The following is a 24,961-nucleotide window of genomic DNA, read 5'->3' as shown; positions in this document are numbered from 1 at the left end:
CAGACAGGCCACTCTGAAACTGCAGCGTGCAGGACCCGGGGAGAAGCAGAGCCCAAGAGGAGCCCGACAATTATAGGTTCAAACCTATATCAACGATCAGCCGATGATCGTTGTCATCGGCTGATCGTTGTATTTATTACACGGAGCGATAATTGCCCGAATCGAGCCGATTTGGCCGATTATCGCTCCGTGTAATAGTACCCTAAGTCCTGATTAGGCCCATCAACTGAACAGGGCTGAGCTTTTAAGGGGTATTTCAAGAGAACTTGGAATTTCAACTCCAGAATAACTTGTCCCCTATCCACAGAATAGGGAACAAGTAAGAGATTGCGGCAATGGAAACCCGATCTCCATATCGGGCCCACGGCTCCTTTGTTGTGAATAGAGCCGCTGGTATGTCCCATAACCCGCAGCTCTATTCATTCCTATGCAGCTGTCAGAAAGAGCAGAATGTTATACTCGGCTTTCTCTAGCAGCTCCATTTATTCTTTATGGAGGCGCCAGAGTGAAAAGAGTACAGCACTCTGCTTTTTTCTGACGGCTCCATAGGAGTGAATAGAAATGTGGGTCATGTGCCGTGCCTGCCGCTCTATTCAAAACAAAGGAACCGCAGGCCCGATATGGAGATCACTAGGGAAGGGGGGGGGCACAGAGGTGAGATCATGGCGCGATCTCTTACTTGTACCCTTTCCTGTTGATAGGGAACAAGTTTTTTTTTAGTTTGGAATACCCCTTTAATACCAGAAATCACCATTGGAAAAAAAAAGTTGATCTTGTAGAAAACCAGCCAAGTTTTGCTAATCTTATCCAATCCCTTTAATGGTAATCTTCCCATCTAATCTATTGACTGTGGTGTCCATGATGGATCTGGTGCAGCTTTAGCATCTGTTGTTTTCAAACAGAAGCAGGAAAAGATGAAGTGTGAGTCTATGAAATGTATGGTCGACCATTATCTCTAGATAATCTCTAGACTATATGTTGGAGGAATGAGGTGAGAGCTTTACTGCTGGAGGAAGTACAGTAAGAGAAGAGGCAGAGGCTCTGCCAGTACTCCTACACACTGAATCAGTGCAATACTAATGCTATAGGATTTACAGACAAACAATAACCATGTACAGGCAGCTTAGATAGTGGGGGAGGAATTGTTTTAACACATGTTCTGGAATAAGAGTTTAAGCCAAAGAATGAAAATTTTGGTGGCTTTGTCCAATATTTCAATAGAGCATGCTTTACTATCCCTAGTTACAGGGTAACAGGAATGGGATGGTCTACCTGCTAGGTTATCGATTTCCTTCTCCTGAAGAAGACTGACAGCATCATCATCCCCTTCCAGCATCAGCTCCGTCTCTGCATTCTGATTTACTGCGGCCTGGCTGCGGAAAGCTTTCTTTGATTTCATGACATCTTCATCTGTTCCTAGAACGTAAAAGTTTAATAAATCAATATACAAGTATTTACATACAACGGATATAGAGGCATATTTACAAGCATAAAGACCAGATCCGATGACCTACTGAAATAGTATAAAACACTGACAACCACCCATTATTTACCTCTTATGGCTCAATAACAAGTAAACCTTATAGATCCCTTACTCTCCCCATCCATACGTCAACTATAAAATTGTTTCAATCACATATTGTTGCTTTTAATCAGATGGAGACCTCTCATGGAATAAGACCAGATTTCTTCTTTTTCTTTCCCAGACTATGAAATATACGTTTATCTAAATGAAGGGCCTGACGGGAATCTTTCATGAATTAGGGTCACATTAATCAATATAAGAAGCATAGAAGGAATGAGGTCTCCCAAGGGCGGGCTCATTACATGGCTTGTAAAGACTGTCCTCCCACTATATTACTTTAACACTCCACAAATCAAGAGCAAGTTATGGAGAGGAACTGCTTTCTTTCCCTTGTCTTACTTCATAACCCCTGTATGGGTTTAATGTAAAAAACCAACATTACCTCACAGTTTAACCATTACGGTGCTTTTAAAGCAGATAGAAAAGTATAGGATCATCTTATCTTACTAAACTTTATTAGGTTTGTTTGGTTTCGTTTTTGTTACGGCTGTAAACGTTTTCTCTATTGACAAATTTATTACAAAAAGTAAATATTTATCATAAAGAATAAATAAACATATAAAGTAGGTCAAATAAACAACAATTTTTTTTATTTTTTTTTTATATTTATTATTTTCCTCCTGCCTAAAAGTTGCTTTTCTCGTTCCACAGATTCACGGTTCATCCTAAACTATATTGATACGAATGAGCACATGCAGAACGGTCTTGATTTAATAGACTCGAAGGCACAAAAAGAAGGCAATGTTTTGTTCCAGGAAGTCATACATAAGTCATCCATCTTAATGAATTCATATTATACTGTACGAAGTTCGGCGAGAAGAGAGTACCACCCATCGGAGCAATCAGTCCAGAGCTAGAAATAATTTGAGTAACTCGATAGATAATTTCCACTTGTGTTAAAAACAACAAAAGGAAGAAATACAAAAAGGAACTTTCTAACAGTAACCCAACAGGCTTTTATTTCTTTGCAAAACAAGCTCTGGTACCATGCTAAAGATATCTAATATAGTGAAACAGTACAAAAAAACAAAACAAAATGTGGGGGGGGGGGGGATCAAACACATAGCATGTACCACATTTATCATGTGCTTTTAAATGTGGCCTCAGTGTTATATAAACCAACAGGTGGTGTAAAGTAGATATAAGTGGCTAAAAATGTGCAGAATTTATCAAACAGCCTGTCTGGTGTAAGTTTACACTGTCTAAGTATTACATCGTTTTAGCAAATCTGCCCCAGTGTGTTTTGGCAATATGTCACATGTGACGTGACTCTGGTATTAAGAGAAATTTTTCAAAATGTATTAATCTTAAAGGAACAGTAATCTTATAAATGAATGCTTAAAGTAAAAACAGGAGATCATCTTGCCCTGGCCACTTTGTCAGTCTGTCGCATTATTTTCTTGTTCAGGGAACATGGAGCTAGTTATCTCAACTGTTCAACCTGTGGTGGGGCCCTACTGGCGAGAACACAGAGGGGGGAGGCTCCTGCTGCAGATAGTTGTCTTATAGTCAAACACCGTACAATAAGGGGCACAAGAAGGAGGGACATGGCTCCTGGGACACAGAAGATATCTCTATATTAAGGATGGTCCGAACCTACCAAGGTTCGGGTTCGTATGAACCCTAACGCTTGGTATCAGATTCCCGCTGTCTGCCGGCTCCGTGCAGCGGGTGGATACAGCGGGAGGACCGCCTGGAAAACTGGGATACAGCCTATGGCTATGGCTGTATCCCAGTTTTCCAGGCGGTCCTCCCGCTGTATCCACCCTCTCCACGGAGCGGGCAGACAGCGGGAATCATTGCAGAGAGTTGGGGTTCATACGAACCCGAACCTCGGCAGGTTCGGACCATTCCTACTCTATATATTCTTCAGTTTTAATTGTAATAAGAGACAAAAACCAGTCAACAGTCAAAAGAGACAGTCAAAAGAGAGGAAATACTGAGATTTATTTTTTCTGCATTTTCTATGCATAATAATCTGACAAGACAAGTTGAATACTGAGCGTTACATTGAGTTTCCACTGTGCTTCAAGGATGTATGTATGATGTCGGAGTATATGTCATCTTTACATATGAGTGATTCTCGAGCACGCTTAGGTTCGTCCAACTGGAATGCTGGGCATTTGATTACCAGTGGATGAAGAAGTTGGATGCATCACTAAGACCGCCTGTAAAACATGAATACAGCCATAGGCCATAGTCTATACCCATGTTTCTAGGGCTGCAGCCTCTTCATCCAGTGGTAATCAAATGCGGTGTGTTCTGGTACAGACAAACCCGGGCATGCTCGATACTCCCTCATCTCTAATGCATTATGCTGACGTATAACCCCACATACTCTCAATGCATTGTTTAAAATAGTATTATTATACAATCAGGAAACAGACATAGCCACTAGCTGGCCAGTTGGGAGTATGCAACGCCATGTCAGCAAATAGTATACCTCCAAAGGACTCTTGAAATGCAGTTCGAACCCTGCCTTACTACTCCTGATTTCTATGGACTTTTGTGCGAGATGCTGGCATTAATATATTCTGTAAGAATCCTCATTCCTCCAAATAAGAGGAAGAACAGAAGTTTTGGCAAGTTCCCCCCTCAGACTTGGCACGGATACTGGCACGTCTATTAATAAATTACAGGCACGGCAAAGCTGTGTAATAACAATTAGCACTTTAATTAAACTGCAAACAAAACACAATGTGATACAATTGCCGCTTCTCAGGACTTAGGAGCCATATGGGCTGGTGTCTGTTAGTGCAGCTCCATGCACCAGGCTAAATCACCGATAAGGCAATATATGCAAAAAGCTGGCTTTCATCTCTAGAAAAGGCTGGCAGGATGGAAAGTTAACCTCATCATAGTGTTACCTAAATGTACTGACAGGAAATCCTAATGTTTCCAAACATCTGGAAATCTACTTCAAGGGAACCTCTCCCCCCCCCCCCTCTTTTTGAAGGATGCTATTCCTAGTGGTATATTGAAAGTTCAACACATCAATATGACCATTTTAGACAACTCCTTCCAAGAGCAGCACAAAATGGGCGATTATTTCAAGATGTGAGGATGTTCTGGAGGATCCGTGTTTGTGAAGTGAACACCTCGGATGGGAGATTTCAGTAAATGGATGAGATAAGTCTTCTCCCTTTGTGAAGCAGCACTGTGCAATCTATAAAACGCAGAAGAAGTCAGCAGATCCGTGTCGACGACATGCTCTCCAGGATAAGGCCGCGAGTGATGACATTAATGTGCAGTCGTCTTCCAGACCTGCTTTGGTGACTATTCTGCGAGAACACGTCAGGGTTAAAGCAGGCCACATTTCATGTTCACTTTGTACTGATTGGTGCAACTAACAATGAATGAGGAGCTTCATTCATTAATATGTTTATACAGACAGAAAAAGTGATAGAAAAGGAGAATGTTATAAGAATTTTACAGCACATGGGGTATGGCTGCACACAATGTCATAAAAGGTACACAATTTTTGGTGTAAAATATTAGTGTATATGTATGCAGCCTTATGAAGTGTGCCAAATTTACCAGGCCGCGTGCCCCACTTTAAGGTGATTCGCACAATTTATATTGACATCTAAAGTACCGCTCCCTTACAGAACCAAGTGTAAGGCTGGTGACCGGACATTTTTCTTTTTACATAGTTTTTGATTAATTATTGTGTTTTTGGTAAAAACAAAACAAACAAAAAAACAATGGGACAGATTTGCTAAAAGGGAATCTGTCGGCTGTAATTCAGGTTCCAAACTGCTGATACTGTTAGATAGCTGGTACGTCAGCGAGACGCCTAGTACTTTTCATATATCTGTCTGTGCTTCTAAATAAAAAAACGTATTCTATGGTAAACAGAGTCAAAGCATTTTTCTATATTCTGGAAGCACAGCTGGATATATGAAAGGTATCACAGATTTTCTTAACCTACCAGCTATCTAAAGCCTCTATTACACAAAACGTTTATCAGCCGTTACGGCCAATAATCGTCTCCAAGTAATAGCATGAACAATGTCGGCTGATCATCGTCTGTCGTTGTCTTTCAACATGTTGAAAGACAAATGACTAAAATAGCAACGATCTGCCGCCATCGCTCCGTGGAATAGGAGAGGCGGCATTAGTCAATTCTTCTAAGCGGAAAGACGTGGAGAGAGAAGGCGCACAAGCCCTCCCATAGACTGCCTGAGAGTTCCGTTGTCGGATTCCACCAGTTTTACTCCGTGTGAACTGGCCCTTAATCTGTGCAAAGAAATTCTGCCAAATCTTTGGCACATGTTGTCATATCTCATGCTATGAACACTGTAAAATAAGCCACCCCTTAACTGAGAGACCATGCCCCTGAATGGACAAAGTAGAAATAAGGTTGAAAACAAATAGTAAATTTGGTACAAGATATGTACACTAGAGATAACCAAACCAGGGCGAACTCTAGTTTGTCCAAACCTAAATGCTTAGCCGCAGAAGCTGGATGCTGCCACGCAAATGTGCAATTGTGAATCTATCCCAGCCAAATGTTAGGTGAACGTCAATAGTAAAATATTATTTTTTGGGGCTCTGCATAGGAACACATTGGTTGGCAAAAGGGAGTGGGAATCTTGTTGTTAATTTTCTCATATGTTTCCTTGGAGGAACAGCAGAGGAATGGCACAAAGAAGAATGATGGAGAATTGTAGCTTCATGGTAAAGTAGTTATTGAAGCAGACATGTCCAGAGAGCTTCCAGCTTCACTTTAACAATAAGACGGAAAGCTCCATATACTCTCTGATATGTCCAGCATTATATGTGAAAGCAAGAGGCCTATAAATATTATGCAGAAGTAATTTCACGATGGCAGAAAACCTTGTTAATGTAACAAAATGTGGAAGTGTTGGATAAACAGGGATCCCATGCTGCCGGAGAAGGAATACAGAAAACCAAACAAGACTAGTTTCAAGTTAAAGTAACATTTCCATCCTTCCTCCTCTCAGTGAAACAGAATCCATCCCTGGGGTTCGGCTGCAGTCATCTCCTGCAGAGCGCGTGTTAAGAACTAAGAGTCAGGCCAGATGAAGACAACCGCTAAAAAACTACCGCTGTACAGGGATGACAGAACGGAGAGAAGAACTACTGCTTCACTGTGAGGACAAGAAGTCTTATTACACATATAAACTGCTCCCTGTAAAATCAGTGGCATACACAAAACAACTTCAATTTGCCCTCCTATTCTCTTATCTTGGGGTACAGAGGTGTAGTGACAGTGTATGGAGCTCAGTGTGTCCAAATTCATATAAATTAGACATAAAAAGGATTGGTCATGCTTGTAGGCAAGGATATAGCCTACATATGGCACTGCACCGAACACCATATGGCAGCAGATAGGGTTCCTGCAGCTCTATAGTGCAGAACCACAGGGGATGGTGTGGGCTGAAGTACAGTTCTGCCAAGGACAGGAGGCCTGAAGCTGATTAGGTTTTTACTTGAGAGCAGAATGGGATATACATTGCTTTAGAGAGCAGGTGGGTGAGCGTTCATGTATTCAGAAGGGGTAGGCTGGACTGCTATGGTTTATTTCTTTGAGAACAAAAAAATAAGCCAGTAAAAATCCAGCACTCGATTCTACTCTTTCCCCGTCCTTAGTGGTCAGGGGAGAGTTGTAACGCATCTGTACACAGTCTTGGGTTTGGCTATTTAACTAATAGCTGTCAGTCTGGGTCACCAGCCATGGTCAGGTCGGGACTTGCGACCATAATACAATAGAACAAATTTGGCCTAAGGTTATTGGAGATGATACAGGGATGGTTGACTCCAACTTGAGAGAAACTTGACCACTCATGAGAGTCATCTGATGTAGTCCTTTATATGAGGTGTGAGCCTCTCAGGAAAACTACCTATCTGGGAAAGGAACGACTATACCCAAGCCCAGTGACTTGGGCCACAACCAGGCCAATAGTAAAAACTATGGGGGAGATGTATCAAACATGGTGTAAAGTGAAACTGGTTCAGTTGCCCCTAGCAACCAATCAGATTCCACCTTTCATTTTCCAAAGAGTCTATGAGGAATGAAAAGTGGAATCTGATTGGTTGCTAGGGGCAACTGAGCCAGTTTCACTTTACACCATGTTTGATAAATCTCCCCCTATATTTGTTTTGAGGCCTGGGTAGTAGGCTCAGGTCTTAAGATGCCTATACACCTTCCCTCCCATCCTCCTCATACATGTGAATGTTTGGCACGGCAAAACAGTCATGTATTCCCTTCGCGGAAGGGTGGGGTAAGCAGCCACAGACTGCTTTGGCGCTGGCTTGTCTCTCCAAAAACAAAAAAGGTCAGAGAGGGAAAATCCATCACGACTGACCCTTATCTCCACCGCCCTTACCTGTTGGTGCAAAGTCAGGAGACCTGCATATGCCAGCGGTGGGTTTAGCCAACTTCAGTATAAAGTGTATGGGGGCCTATATAGTGTGGAACACTGTATGCATTAAGTTAAATTACCTAGGGTTTATTTTGAGTGTTATAAAATTATTTTGCTGTGATTGAAGACAATAAAGCTAAATTTTAAACAATTTTAACCTTAATCCACAGTGTCAGAATGAGAATTTCCACATATGCCCACCATCTTACCCCACAGCCGATCCCCTGAACTGACCCGCCCCATACGGTCACAATATATGTGAATAGCATTGTTTTGAAAAGTCAAACTTCAAAGACGACCCGATGTGATGTTGTCAGCTTACAATCAATAACTAGTTTCAGCCTAAAAGAAATAGCTCTGGGAGCACTAATGTGGAACATAGTACATATTACCCCAGATACAAAGAGTGGCAATGAGCAGATTGGTTTTGTAGCTACTCAATTAGAACCTCCTTTATTACATCAATAGCGGCCCGTGTAGTTACTGCAGTGAAGAGTCTGCATTTATCAATGTGAAAGTGGACACGCAGGCCCAGGAGCTGCGGCTCACAACCAAGAGACATCAAGGACACAGTGAAGGGAAGAAAAAAAGCCGATCAATATTAACAAGCTTTTCATTTCATGCTTGCCCAGTTAGGGGAGGGCTGACAATATACTCTGATTATGGGAGTTACCTTTGCGTAACACAAGAAAGGTTATTACGAAAAGCACGGGAAATGGAGTGTTCTCTGCACTGACAAGACTGCTAATAGGACCATGCTGCTTCTTAAAGATGCATTAAGCATCGCCGCAACTCTACCTGACAGGAGGAGATGTATTCCATAAAGAGACAGCCGACTTACCTTCCTATATGCAGGGAATCAATATTACAGGAAATAGAATGAAAAATCTCATAATAACCCACCCTGTATTTTATCCTTTCGTTAGTGGAAAGTTGTTAGCATGGTACAAGAAAGTAAGGTACAGTGACCATGCTTGCCTTCAGCCCATCACTAAGTGAGACCACAATGAGGACCATAACTGGACCGTACATGGCGCCCTAAGTGCATGTGCAGCATTTACCTGGGGAAGAGATGGCAACGGGATACACAATAAGAGAAAATGAAGCTGGTAGAGGTAATGGGCAATGTTCAGGTAAGACTAGTGTTGAACGGAGATACCGAACTCTTTTGGGTTCGGAAATGTTCTCTGACGCCAAAGGTTCATCATTTGACTCCACACTGCTAGTGCTGCAACTTCTGCAGCCAAGGGGGGGTCAAATGTGAAACTTTGGGGTTCAGAGAATTTAAGTGAACCTAAACAGTTTGGTATCTCCGCTCAACACTAGTCCTGACTTTATTTGACTGAACCACCATCATCTGAGGGATGTGTTAAAATTGCAAGTCTGACCCATGGAGGCTGACCGTCACATTGTAAGTCTTAAAAGGAGCTGCTGATAATGTCTTGGAAGCCTTGTGGAGTCCATACCTTAAAGGCATAGAGCTGTTTTGTCAGCATGGGGGGGGGGGGGGGGCGCATTAAGCTATACCCTATTAAAGAAAAGGTTATAATGATATGGATGTTTTTGTATCATCATAACGTCAATGGTGTATATAAGATAAAAAGGGCTGATAAGCACAAGTTAAAGGACAAGTGCCATGAAAAACTTTTTCCCAGTAATTGAAGCACATTACAAAGTTATATAACTATGTGTATGCTTCACCTATCTGCCTCCCTTCCCTGTCTTTTCCCCCCTCCACCCCCCACCAGGAAGTGTCCTGACTCACACAGACCTGATTACTGTCGTCACCGTCACCAGGCAGCTCCTTCTTGTGAGGATGAGTCATCAGCAGGAGGGCTGCTCTAGGTCCTGTTACAGCAGCCTCCCCTCCCCAGTCCAAGTGATGGCTTGCAGTTGTTCAGCCAATAGGAGCTGAGCAAGCAGAGTCACCTGACAAGGCAGGGGAGGGGGGGGGCTGCTGTAACAGGAGAAGGAGCTGAGAGAAGAGCTTGGTGACGGTGACGACAGTAATTAGGTCTGTGTGAGTTTCTTACACTTCCTGTTGGGGGGTGGAGGGGGGAAAAGACAGGGAAGGGAGGCAGATAAGTGATTGAAGCATATTAAAGAGTTATATAACTTTGTAATGTGCTTCAATTACTGGGAAAAAGTTTTTCATGGCACTTGTCCTTTAAATGGGCCTTACCCTTTGACGAGGTTTTGTGACACCCAGGACTGAATATTTGTTCCCAGTGTCTGTAGTTCCTCCTGGAAGGAAAGTCCTACTCAAGTTCTTACACTCAAAAAGCAAAGTGAGATGCAACCACTCCTCAACATCATTGCTTTCTACTATGGTATGTATGTCCTCTCCTTGCATAATGCACTCCTGTCTAAATTCACGGGGCCTAGACGGTATCAGAACAGTGTCTTAAACTCTGTTTACATCACGGCTCTTCAGGAAGTTGCACCTCTACTGGCAGCATCCTCATTGAGTTTAATGCTCGAAAGTAGTCACTTGGAGATGATATCCTCAGGTCTTAAACTGCCTTTTGTGGCATCTATGTGGAGCAACACAGTGGCTACCATTTTATAGAGAAGCCCTTTATTATAATCATTGCAATGACTAATTTTTCCACTTTGATTGTCTCTTTCTGTTAGATGAGGCTGCTGAAGAGAAGCGGATTAAAGGGATAACCAACTGTAAACTGAAGAGTGGCTGCAAGCAAGTGTTCCAGGTTCTCTGCAGCACCTCCACAGGAAAAGTAAAGTATTACACAGGTCTACAAAGCACAGAGGTGCTGGGTCAGCCACAGCGAGAGACATTTACTTTTGGTCATTCTCCGTTTTAGTTACTAGATGAGGGTGCCAAATGGGAACAGGATATTGGAATATTTTATATTTCATGTAACCATGCACAGGGCCTATGTTACTAAAGTCTATTGTAGCAGATGGTGCAGGTAGATGTCTTACAAAAGAAATCAAAAGTACTTAGAAAACATGAAGGTAAAAATATCTAGCTAACTCATCCTTGCTGGAAGACTTCACGGGTAAGTCACAGGACACCATGCTTGGTTGGACACATTGCTGTGTACGTTACACTATATCAGCACAGTGTTAGGAGTGCACCATCAATAATGATTTGGATCTGTACTCGTATAAGGAAAGGCTTTCTTTTTCTTGAAGGTCACAAAGCTGCTCTTTGAAAATTCTGTCAGCTGTGGCCGCTGCAATACCTTTCTACTACTAGGCAAAAATATGTGATTAACTTTGTCATCCTAGCTCAATGTTTGTGCCAAGTTTAAACTTCTTACAGTCTTTTCCATGCTTGACTGCATGACTGCAAGAGGCTGAAATGTTGCATTGGTGGAATAAACACATGGCTTGAATTTCATAAATGTTGACTTTTGCATCTATACCTACTCTCAGGATAGGCGATCAATATAAGATCAGCAAGGATCTTGATGACTGGTGACGTAACGTAATTGATTGGCGGGGAAAACGGTGCATTGGAACAACCACTAGTGCACTGAGCAAGTTAATTTTGTATGTAATGTTTTAGTCCCTAACTTTGGAGAGGTGCAACCGATTTGAAAATCTCTTCATGCTACCCGGTGTCTTCCTGCAACTTTAGAGTTACGGCCAGTGATTAGCTGAGCGGCCTGTCACTTTAGAGAGTGGCTCCGAAGCTGCACCAGTGGCTGCAGGAGTGGGAAGAAGACAGGAAGACACTGGGGAGCATACTCGCTAACAATCTCCATGCAACCCTTGCTGCACGATAATTGAGCTGTGTAATAGGCTCAATAAACACAGTATAGTAACCACTCGTTTACTACAATGATCGGGCCGTGTACTATGGCCCCCATAAAGTGTCTAACCTGCTGATATGTCCCTACAGTGTAAAAGGCATTAAGGATAAAGATAGTAATGTTAGGAGGGGCAGGTTGGCTGGGGTGGATCCGTGCACTGAGGATTGTAATCTGCCCCCAGTGCACTGAAACACCTCTTTAGTAAATTAAATAACATGCTAATATCCTGAAAACAGCGTTGAGGATAAAGGTAAGAAAATTACCTTTATGCTCAGTGCCCCATGCACAATAGGAAGCTATTAGCAGATGCTTCTAAATAGAGAAGAGCGAACCTCTAGCATGCTTGAATCGATCCGAACCCGAACTTTCGGCATTTGATTAGCGGTGGCTGCTGAACTTGGATAAAGCCCTAAGGCTATGTGGAAAACATGGATATAGTCATTGGCTGTATCCATGTTTCCCAGACAACCTTAGAGCTTTATCCAAGTTCAGCAGCCACGACTAATCAAATGCCGAACGTTCGGGTTCGGATCGACTCGAACCCGAACCCAGTTCGCTCATCTCTACTTCTAACCTAATGATAGTTTCCCTTTAAAGCGACTCTGTACCCACAATCTGACCCCCCCACAAACATCTTCTACCTTCAGAGAGCCGCTTTTAATCCAAGATCTGTCCTTGGGTCCGTTCGGCAGGTGATGCAGTTATTGTCCTAAAAAACAACTTTTAAACTAGCAGCCCCATGCCCAACTGCCGGGGCCTAAATTGTGTATGCATTAGGCTGGCACAACCTCTCTGTCCCTCCTCCCCACCCTCCTTATCATTAGGAATGCTTCAGGCAGATTGTCTCCTATTCATCAGCTGTGTGAATACTGAATATGGGCTGGATCGTTAAGGCACCTGTGCAATGTTCAGAAAGGAGAAAATGTTCCAGTGGCATTCCTAATGATGAAGAGGGTGGGGAGGAGGGACGGAGGGGTGGTGCAAAGTTAGGGCACAGATATTCTAAGCCCAGGCCGTTGGGCACGGGGCTGAAAGTTTAAAAGTTGGTTTTTAGGACAATAACTGCATCACCTGCCGAACGGACCCCAGAACAGATCTTGGATTAAAAGCAGCTATCCAAAGGTACAAGTGGTTTGGGGGGTCAGATTGTGAGTACAGAGTCGCTTTAAGTACAAACAACTATTTGTATAACTTTTTCCAAGCAGAACTGAATTATTTTTAATGCACTGGGTTTTCCCATTCCATTCTTTTTAGAATGATGCCTGCATTAGATTCACAAAGGCAGCTGGTTAAAAGAATGCAAAAAAAAGAGGATTTCATGTACATATTCTTCACATGTGTGGTCTACTATGCCTGCAGCAGCATAATTAAACTGTTATATATGTACATTATACAGAAGTTGGACGCAGAAGATAATCAAATTTTGGAACCATATGGAATTTTAAAAGAACATTCATTCATGAGTTTATTGAAAAAAAATAATGCAACTACCCTGGTAAGTGGGGATTTTAGGGAACCCTGGTTCCTGCCAGCTGCTCGGTAAGGAGTTCCAGGCCTACTATAATGTGATTAGGTAGCTGTCTGTGTGACAGAATACAAGCATTTATCCCACATTCTTCACCGACTTCTGCAAAAGCATAGGCTTTCCATTTATTTGTGGAATGTGAAATAAAAAGGGGCTGTTACTTGTAGGTTATTATATACATCACATTAACAATGTAATTCTCTGTATGTACACACAGTACACATGTATTTAAAATCATCTATTTAAACTCCTTAAGGTTTACAATGCCTGCCAGGTATCCATAAAAAATAAATCTCAGCCATAACCCATGATTATCCAAATCCAGCAATGCACCTCTCATAAAAGAAGACCACATGACTGCCAGTAGGCCCTTTACCCCCAGTCACCATTGCTTGCAAACGTACCTGCTCTGGCAAGACACAGTCAGTTGAAAATTGTGGTGAAGCAGGGAGCCATTGACAACATACTCCATACCGTGCTTGTGTAGACTGTAGGCTACCACCTACACAGTGGAGTCACGTTACTAAGACCACTTCCTACTTTCGATGCTGGGGTCATGAAGGAAGTCATGTATCGCGAGAAAGCAGCTATGATTTTCTAAGCCTGGTAACCGCTAAAAAGAGATTCTCCTGCTCTGGTGGACTTATCATATCAATCCATTGCAGGAACAGCCCACTGACTCCAAATAATACCATGTGATGCTCTATTACCCATGAGGAAATGTCACATCAGATGTCTGATGGATCCAAGCACTGGGACAATTTGTGGATCAAGCTACCATCAGGAGCCCAATCTAACAAAATGTGGACAACCATTCATGGCCGTCATCCACCATATGTTCCCGCTAATATGACCAAAGCGTGGAGACAATTACATAACATACATGTTAGCCTATAACAATAGGAGGGAAAGGTCCGTTACAGAACATCCTATTCACAACCTTAAATGACTTTGGAGGGAAGGTACAAACTACAGAAAAGGACAAACTGTACTTTAAAAGGCACAAAAATGTGTATAAAAAATAAATTAATGAGAATTAATTGCCACAAAAAAAAACCCTCCCTGCCTCCAGCTCTTTTATTAATCACATTCCAGCACCAGACGCTGAGAGTACATCAAACTGCACCAAATCCTTTTCACATGACAAGCTCATAAATTATTCAACTCATTAGTATCACCAAGAGGAATAGAAATAGCATCAGTGTAAAAGACGCATAGAAGCGGAAAAGGGTCAATGTAAAGTTTCATAGACTGATCTCCATGTGTCCAAACTTCAAAAAGACAAACACATCTGCACATCTGCTTTTTGAAAAGTGAACCAGAGCGAAAACGAAAGAACAAAATTGTTGTGTTTCTCGAGTTTTTATAAACTAAATCCAAGCAGTATGGAAAAAATCACTCAGAGAGCACAAAGCTAACTTAATATGGTGACTGGGAACGTGGATCATCGTACTGACCGTATTCAATAGCAGCCTTTAATCTGGCATCTGAATGAGTTGAACCAAATGCGTTGCGTACGAAACGTCTTCTCCTTCGTAAGTCGTCTTCCCAATAATCCAGTCTCCAGAAGTCATGGAGTTGACTGAAAGAGAAGATATCAAAGCTGGTAAGAAATGACTGTAGCAAACGTGATGACAAAAGGTGCCGCACTCAGCTGCCCTGCCCAGACACTACTACTACTGCATTGATACTACCACACCAAGTGGTATTCACAGTATTAAGTCTGTTTGAGTTTTCTTCCTCTGAATGTTATTAGGAATTGAGAAGCAAAGTATATTAGAAAGTTTCAAAATGTTCATATACAAAAAATAAATAGACTCTTTAATGATGACAACCGCTCATCTATGAAGACGTGGAAAAAGCAACTAAAAACCACTGGTTTTCGTACTGGAAAACTTGAGCTGCATTATATATTACGTCTATATGAACAGCCAACATGTATTACTGTATTACCTGGGAGCACTCACATGTATTGGGCTTACTGTGGTACTAAAACCTTCTTAAAGTGGTTTTCCAATCTGGAACCTTTACGGCATCAACACAGGCTATGTAATAAATGTCTGACAGTTGAAGGCTCTACTTTTGGGAAATCCACTTGCTGGAAAACAGAGTTTATCATAACTTACACTACACAAGGGTTTCCGGGCAAAAACCCATTGATGACCTATTCACAGATTAGACTATCGATAGTGGGGTCAGCACCCCACCATTTTCAGATGGAGATGTAGGGGAAGATATAGTACAAGCCTCTGTTCTCCCGACAAGGGGTAGAACCTCCAACTATCAGATATTTATCTTGTGGAGAGGCCATCAATAGTTCCTGGCCACAAAAAACCCTTCAATGATAAGAATTGGTCAACTATATAAACAGACACCCACTTAGGCCCCGTTCCCACTGAGCAAAGGTAGCGGAATTCCACGACGGAATTGTCTGCCGCGGAATGCCGTTAGCCTCCCGCTCATAATGGGAGTCTATGGGAGGCGCGCACTCCTGCTCTGTACGCGTTGAAGAATGAACATGTTCATTCTTCAGCGCGTACAGAGCAGGAGTGCACGCCTCCCATAGACTCCCATTATGAGCGGGATGTTAACGGCATTCCGCGGCGGACAATTCCGTCGCGGAATTCCGCTACCTTTGCTCAGTGGGAACGGGGCCTTATTGAGAAAAAAGTTCCCCTACATCATAAAGTAGAGAGTCTACTCTACTACTAACTTGTACAGACCCCTATCGGGAGAACAGAGGCTATTACTACAACTTGCTACACATCCTAAATCGGAAGTGCCCATGTTTCTACTCAAGTGGACACCTACCTACTAGGAGAACAAAAGTTGTTACGGCAACCTTATATAAACCTGAGAGTCATCTCTCTTAGTGGGGGATATAATGGGAGTCCAAAGTATATGGTGTTTTCATTGGTTGGATTACAATGTATGAGCCATTGATTTGCTATAAGTATCTCAACCTGGAATACCCCTATATGATTTGTTTACATTTCTTTAGTACACCAATAAGTGGCCATTTTTCGGTAATGTAAAAGGTCCTTATGAAACAAAAAGATGAAGTTACAGTATGCCCCTAAAAGCTCAGACCTGTTTATCTAAAACATAACCTACAAAAATTGCAATGTTGAGCAAAACCCCCTATGGAGTGTAGGCTGCCTTTGTATTTACATGTTAACCTAAAGTAGCTGGTATTAATGGCCTCTCGTCCTGGTAAAAAGCATTAATCACGAGCAGCCCATTTACTAATGCTGCATCCCATTACAAGTATTAATGACACGCAGCTTGCTTTCCTTTACAGTGGTTTACGCGCCCTGTAAATCAGACTCAGAACCCCACAGTAAACTGTTTGCATTTAATGACTCTGGTCCCTCAAGACCCTGGAATTTATAAGCAGAAAATATGACACACATGAATATGGTGGAACCATGATTAAAATAACGTGCTGAAATATTCATTGGAATGATTCCCTACTGCCCCCAGCGAGCTAGGAAAATTGCTATTTTATTCATTATTAATAACACTGAATTAGAGCTGCAAAAATATTCCCGTGCGCGGTAATTGTTGTGGTGAATTATTACCCTTCTATTAATGTGCCGTGAACGGTTTACGGGCGCTGGTGGAAACGAGCCCATGTTGGGCTGCGGCCACTTTCAGGTTAAATAGCTTTTGTGTTTACTTATGCAGATTGCTTTATTCCTTGCTGCAAATTGCAGGCGGCTCTAATAACTGCTAATGCCGATGTTTTATGTTACATGGAAGGATGTAAACATCACAAAAAGCCCGCCATAATAAGCAGCCAAATAAAATAAAGATGTGTTCAGTCTAACAAACTAATATCTCACAGTGGTTACGATACTGGCAATTTTCACAAAGTAGTAAGTCATGTAAAACTTAAATTGGTTATACTATTGTACCTAATACATACAAATGCCAATCCTAATTGTAACCCCACATAGAACAGTGACCGCAACCAGTGGCTTAGGGGGTCACATGTGGCTCTCAGATACCCTCAGCTGTTAGTTGCAGATATTACAGCCCACTAATGGCAACAGGGATGAAACTGTGTTTCTGTAACATGGTACCATGGTTAACGTGTCAATGACGGTTTATACCTTGATAAGAACAGTGCTGTAGCTTTAATGAAGGCAGATCGCAAATCTGTTACATCGCTCTGCTCCACCAATAGCATCACAAGCAAAGCTGACAGGGTAAAACCACAACTAGGCCCAAAGGGCAAGGGGAGCCTGCCCTAGACATATGCCCTAGATTCCTGGGTAAATGCCACTTCTATGTCTTCAGGAGGCAGAACAAACTAAAAACTATGCTGGAGCAGAAAGCTCCCTGCCCCTTCACTTATGCCTGTAAAAGAGTACTATTATTTTAAATGAGGAAGGTGAGTGCAACAATGTGCCTAACTACTGTATGGAGCCACAAAGATGGGCCCAGGTCAAATATTATTTTGGGTCCCATGGAACTCTAGTTACTTCCCTGACTAAGATTTGCCTTCAGGAATGGTTTAAGAAAAATATGTGATGGTATCTGAGATGATTGCTGACTGTATGGAAAGTCTAATGCTATAACTGATTACCAGCATAGACTTGTTTGAAGTTACCTATAATTTGAAGGGATTCCTAACCTTTAGGCTGCGTTCACACTACGTATATTTCAGTCAGTATTGCAACCAAAACCAGGAGTGGATTAAAAACACAGAAAGGATCTGTTCACACAATGGTGAAATTTAGTGGATGGCCGCCATATAACAGTAAATAACGGCCATTATTTCAATATAACAGCCGTTGTTTTAAAATAACAGCAAATATTTTCCATTAAATGGCGGCCATCCACTCAATTTTAACATTGTGTGAACAGATCCTTTCTGTGTTTTTCATCCACTCCTGGTTTTGGTTGCAATACTGACTGAAATATACATATACTGACTGAAATATACATAGTGTGAACGCAGCCTTAAAGAGCATCCATCATGGTGACTGGTCTGCTTAAATTAGGGCAACCCCACGATAAGAACTTGTCACCACTAAAATAAAAGATTTCCATAGAGTTGCCTTCGATAGCCTAAACTTATACTGAGTGATGGTACAAGTACGTGGGGAGCTGTAAAACGTTTTTCAGAAGAAAAAAAAATGCTGATTCTATGGAAATAAATTCTGAAGAAAGTCATAGCCATAACATATCGGTGGGCGAAGCTTGTGTTATACACAAAAATGCCTGATTGAAGTTCTGAAGCATTCCTGGCTCTGCCAATCTGTAAGGGTTGTCAGTTTATTGGGCGCACAATGTTCTAATGAGGTATTACATCAAAAAACTCACATGCCAAACAAAGCTGGTCTAAGTTATGATTTAGAATTGATATCACATGCCTGATTATGCATGGACTCAGACAAGTGTTATATAATCTGCCTTGGGAAGCAAAGCACTGTATACTGCCCTTAAAAAGTAAACTCGCCAAGAAAGCGCTAACAGTAGGAACTGGCACCTTTGGTGGCAGGCAAGATTTGCATTTTTGTTTCTATCCTTATAAATGGGCATGTATAGGTGGAGCTCGCTCAGCATAAAGACTAGATGTACATCATATACGCACTCCAGCTATCATGTATACTTATAAATAAGTGCACCGTCCACATGGTAACTGCTATGCAACATAAACTCTTAAAGACTATGGCGCCGGTTTGTGTTTCACAAGTAATCGATCTGTTCGGTTTCATTTACATCACTAATCGTTGCGCCGGTGAAACTTTCTGCCTTTATTCCGCCCTCCCTTCGGTCTGATTCAGATTCTTCACAACTAAATGGAACCAAGTGGAAGGAAACGCCTTACATACAGCAGAGAGATAGAAGTCACGACGCCGAGCCCGCATTAAGAAAATAGATCTAATGGCAATTCCCAAGGTTAAAAAGCGTCATTTAAACCCGACACTACTACAGACAGCAAATTGCAGCTATCATCCCAGGTGTTGATATGACCAAATACATTCCCATGAAACAGAATATACCATTTACACTCCAGTCATTTTTCAGCCGACTCTACGACAACTATTTCTCTATATCTCTCAGCGTTCTCCCCATAAGGTCTGTGTTACATTATAGTTAGAAGAAAGAAGGAAAAAAGTTTCAGTGGAAATCGGAATTAAAGGGTTGTTCTGTAATAATGTCCAAGGCATGTGGATAAAATATGTCAGAGAAGTCAGATCAGTGGCTGACCCTCAGCAGACACCTTCAGTATAAACCTCAGTATAACACCACTGTCACTCAAGCCCACCACATTTGTCCTCTTCATTTGAGCAATTGGTATTATCAGTGATTTTCCGATGTCACACCCGAGAATAGGGCTGGGCGATGAATCAAATTTGATTAATTTGGCTTGAATTTGTGAAACGATCAAATTTTTTTTGAAAATCCTGAATTTGATTTAAAAAAAAAAAAAAAAAAAAAAAAAAGTGTGCTCCGATCTGTAGGGGGAGAAGTGGCGCTCCGGGCGAGCTGCTCCTCCTGCAAGTCAGAGCTGAACCGCATGCTACTTCTACCCCCACTCCTGATACTACTGCTCTTAATACTGCTCCTACTACAGTGGCCGCTGCTACCCCATGTTCAGATACTACTATTCCCATTCCTGGTACTACTACTTCCATTACTATTGCTACTACTACTCTTATTCCTGATACTACTACTGCCACTACTATTGCTACTACTACTTCCAATACTGATACTCCCTCCCTCATCTTCTATACCGCTACTATTACTCCACCCCTCATCCACTAGGCTTCTAAAAAAATAAATTGATATTTAAATCAAGGGAAAAAAAAAGGATTTCATTTTTTTGGCCATATAGTCCAGCCCTATCCTAGAACAATGCTGTCATTTGGTATAAATAATAACTTTTAGGGTACGGGAACCTGTGATTTCTTGAATAAAAGAGCTCTATGGTGGTATAAACCCTGTGGGGGATGCTCGAACATTTATTATACTAGATAAGTGATGAAAACGGACACTGCTATTGGTCAGACTAACTTCTAATCAAGGTCTTAATCTGAATTTACCAACCATGTCTGCTTGTTGTAAGCCTCTACTACTTTTTAAGTATTAGAACACTTTCTCCCATTACTTTTGGTTTTCCCCCAGCTAAGTTTGCGCCCCTTTGGGTACAACCTTATGGTATTTGGTATGAACCAAATAATTTATTTAAAAGGACCCTGAAGTCACTCTTAAGTTGCCTGAACCACAAGTCAGCATGGTGGTCCCTGGTAGCTTTTGCCTGCCCCACTAGTCTAATACATAGATCTCCCCTATACCGAAACAGGGCGATTTCCAGCACACCCTTCAAGGCTGGTGGAGTGGGGAGAAGCTTCCAGGGATCGCCCTAATGAATATATATAGAACATGGTGAATGGCATAACAAGCCAGTATATAATGTCAGAAAGTCATCTAGCAAAGAAATAAGTATGAAAAAGTAACAAAATACAGAAGTGAAAAGAAAAATCATTGCAGTTAAAAGGGGTACTCCCATCTGGGACATAATCTTAGGATGTGCTATATATATGGGATGGCACCACTGGGATCTCAAGGGGTAGTCCGGAGAACAAAAAATGTTTCCAAATCATCTGATATCATAAAGTTAACCAGATTTGTAAATTACTTCCATTTAAAAATCTCAATCCTTCCAGTACTTATCAGCTACTGTATTTCCTGCTGGAAGTGGTGTATTCCATCCAATCTCACAGACACAGTGCTCTCTGCTGCCAACTCTGTCCAGATCAGGAACTATCCAGAACTGCACCAAACCCCGGAAGAAAACCTCTACTGTCCTGACATGGACAGAGGTGCCAGCAGAGAGTACTGTGTCAGACTAAAAAGAATACATCACTTCCTGCAGGACATATAGTAGTTAATAAGTAATGGAAGGTTTAAGATCTATTTAATGGAAATTATTTACAAATCTGTATAACTTTGTACTAATTGATTTTATTTTTTTTCACTAGAGTACCCCTATAAGGGCCCCTGATCCCTACGACCTGCATACAGCCACTTAAGATGATTGTAAAGACGAAAACAGCCGAGCCAGCTGTTTTACCCATTTTGTGTGGCTCTTATTCCCTGGAATATGAGTTGTGTAAACAGCAACACTTTTATTTATTTTTTTAGTCCCCCTATCGGAATATACAACCTAGCGCACACAGAGACTCGTCCCTATGGATGACGTGTAGCAGAAGATGTTCTACTATACAGTACAACAGGCACAAAACATATCAACTGAACCAGCAGGGGGGGGAGCAGTTATGTTACAAGAGAACATATGATCTATAGAGCTACTCAGTCATGTACATAAATAACAGACTGAACCCTATACAGACAGAGGACTACGAGGACATCAATTAACAAGATTTACAGCCCATTCCTAACCGCTCACATATTTCCTTATCAAAAGCTTAATCAACTTCATATTTCCGCTGTGAAGAAAGACGTTTCTAAGTATTATAACCATCGACACAGGAACATGGCGAGACACAGGAGGTCAGGGCTCACAATTCACTGATCCTAATTCTAGGGGCTTGACCTTCAACAAAGATTCTTTTCAAGCCATTTACAGCATAATTTTACACCCCAGAATGGTTTACTTACAGAAACACTGTAGACTCAGAAACACAGCGGGAGTAACTTTGTCGTTTTTTTTTTTTTTTTAAACAATGGGGGCACTAAGTTGTTTTAGATACCATGAACATACCACTAGCTATGGAAACGTCGCGTCAGATAAATAGAAGTAAATCGCATTCTGGTGATTCCACAAAGGACTCAATTGGGTTATCTCAGGATAAAAAGATCTCCCTTGTCCTCTGTTCATCTATACAAAAATATAATTTTAATTTAAATCTTATATTATAATCTTATAATATAAAATTAAAATCTTATAATATAATTTAAATCTTATCCAGGATTAGAAAAAAAGTACTGTTATTTTCTTTGTTCTTACAAAAAAATACAGCATCACTTTTTTTTTTTTTTACCAGGTCAGGTCAATGCCTTGAGAGGACAGAGCAAGCTCTTTTTCCATCCCTGGCACCATCATAATCTAGTCCAATATATACGAGTAAATCAGCTCACCGCAGTTGGCTTGTCAGATTGTGGTGTGGTATCCTGAAAGGAGCAAGTGGATAGCAGCGGGCTGCACCCCGGTGAATCCAATGTAGAAAAAATAGAGGAAATCCACAGCTTCCATAAACGAATATCTTTCATTCCAGCATATAAAAAAAATTCCAAAATGTGGTTAAAGACGTAGGCCTACATGTTTCGGGAGAAACACCCCCTTGATCACGGCAAAGTATATCAAGGAGGTGTGATCAAGGGGGTGTTTCTCCCCAAACATGTAGGCCTGCGTCTTTAACTACATTTTGGAATTTTTAATATGCTGGAATAAAATATATTCGTTTATGGAAGCTGTGGATTTCCTCTTTTTTCTACCATCATAATCTACATGCCAGCGCCAACCAGGTCGAAAATTTTTGAACACAACCTGAAGACCGCAGGGGTGCTGTCTGTTGCAAGAAAGTAGCTGTGTTTTTTTTTTTTAATCCTGGATAACCCCTTTAAGAGAATTTCGGTTCTAGATAAAATAACTCATGGTATTGTGCAGAGTTTATATGGCAGTACATTGAGTACATTGTTCTGTGGTTAATACAGGTTGAGCTGGGACGTACATCAGATTAACAACAAGACAGGAGTCCAGTAGGTAACAGAGGGCAGCAGGCTTTAAAGCAAAAATAGGATACAATGTAACATAAGCAAGGCAAACTACAGGAGGTGGACTAGTGTAAGACCACAAGTAATAAATGACAAAACATAGACCAGGACAAGCATTGTATGGCCCAAGCATAGAGTTAAATACAAAAAATACTCAGCACTGCCAAGTAGTTTAGTCCTGGAACTACATGTACTCCGCTGCACAGTTAGGCAACCCTGCAGTTTCCCCAAGTAGAAAACAGCTCTATATGTTTTGTTTAAAATCCAATAAAACTCTATTATAATCCTTTTATAAAGTTCCATGAGTATTCTCCAGGAACAGCCTAATCTCCTGATAATTGCTATAAATGCCTATAATCAGAGCAGGAACCATTCTAACCAGGGAGACTGGTTTCAATCAGGGCGGCTGTAGTGTGCTAACCTGGGGAGCAGTCAGCTACAATTACACTGTGCACGGAACAACCAAAGCAAAACAGCCTGATAAATAAGGATGCATTAAAATGCTATTCAATATCATTAACCATACCAGAATCACCTAATCACCTACAGTGTTGCCCTGCAAGAGATTATATATATATCACAACATTTTCAGGATCTCTCTGCTTACTGCACTGTCCCTTATGTGGCTTTAAAGCGACTCTGTACCCTCAATCTGACCCCCCCAAACCGCTTGTACCTTCGAATAGCTGCTTTTAATCCAAGATCTGTCATGGGGTCCGTTCGGCAGGTGATGCAGTTATTGTCCTAAAAAACAACTTTTAAACTTGCAGCCCCGTGAGTATCTGTGCCCTAACTTTGCACCACCCCTCCGTACCTCCTCCCCGCCCTCTTCACCATTAGGAATGCCACTGGAACAACATCTCCTGTCTGAACATTGCACAGGTGTCTTAACGATCCAGCCCATGTTTCCTGCTGAGACAGGGGGGAAATAGGAGGCAATCTGCCTGGGGCATTCCTAACGATGAGGAGGGTGGGGAGGAGGGACAGAGAGGGTGTGCCAGCCTAATGCATACACAATCCAAGCCACGCCCTTTGGGCACAGGGCTGCGAGTTTAAAAGTTGTTTTTTAGGACAATAACTGCATCACCTGCCGAACGGACCGCAGGACAGATCTCGGCGTAAAAGCAGCTATCTGAAGGTACAAGCAGTTTGGGGGGTCAGATTGTGGGTACAGAGTCGCTTTAAGGGCTCTCGAAATAAGCCATATCATGTACAAAGTAGGTTGTGTGTGACTATATGCGATTTTTTTAGTTCCTCGCCAATATTAAAAGGGTAGTTCACAAAAAAAAAATCTTTCAAATCAACTGGTGCAAGAGATTTGTAATTTACTTCCAGTACTTATCAGCTGCTGTATGTCCTGTAGGAAGTGGTGTATTCCTTTCAGTCTGACACAGTGCTCTTTGCTGACACCTCTGTCCATGTCAGGTACTGTCCAGAGCAGTAGCAAATCCCCATAGAATGGGGATGGGTAACCTTTGTAGGGACAAGGCTGGGATTAAGGCTGAACATGGTGGAGTGTTCCCGATAGTCTGTAGGATGGGCCACCTGTGTAGGAACAAGGCTGGGATTAAGGCTGCACATGGTGGAGTGTTCCCGATAGTCTGTAGGATGGGTCACCTGTGTAGGAACAAGGCTGGGATTAAGGCTGCACATGGTGGAGTGTTCCCGATAGTCTGTAGGATGGGTAACCTTTGTAGGGACAAGGCTGGGATTAAGGCTGCACATGGCGGAGTGTTCCTGATAGTCTGTAGGATGGGCCACCTGTGTAGGAACAAGGCTGGGATTAAAGCTGAACATGGTGGAATGTTCCCGATAGTCTGTAGGATGGGTAACCTTTGTAGGGACAAGGCTGGGATTAAGGCTGCACATGGTGGAGTGTTCCCGATAGTCTGTAGGATGGGCCACCTGTGTAGGAACAAGGCTGGGA

General features: G+C 41.9%; 1 protein-coding gene across 7 annotated transcripts in view; it reads right to left on the bottom strand.

The window, feature by feature from the left end:
- The window catches only part of NBEA (neurobeachin), a 453,563-nt gene that overhangs the window by 132,931 nt on the left and 295,671 nt on the right, over positions 1-24,961 (bottom strand). For all 7 annotated transcript variants that reach the window (XM_069969916.1, XM_069969921.1, XM_069969920.1 and 4 more), the window contains 2 exons: positions 14,739-14,863; positions 1,273-1,416 (listed from right to left, as the gene is read on the bottom strand). In XM_069969916.1, the coding sequence (XP_069826017.1) occupies positions 1,273-1,416; positions 14,739-14,863 (269 nt within the window). The remainder of the gene's footprint in view (positions 1-1,272; positions 1,417-14,738; positions 14,864-24,961) is intronic.

The sequence above is a fragment of the Dendropsophus ebraccatus genome, chromosome 5 (assembly GCF_027789765.1).
Source record: "Dendropsophus ebraccatus isolate aDenEbr1 chromosome 5, aDenEbr1.pat, whole genome shotgun sequence".
Taxonomy (NCBI): domain Eukaryota; kingdom Metazoa; phylum Chordata; class Amphibia; order Anura; family Hylidae; genus Dendropsophus; species Dendropsophus ebraccatus.
Note: the sequence above shows the minus strand (reverse complement) of the source record. Positions and strands in the feature narration are given on the sequence as shown.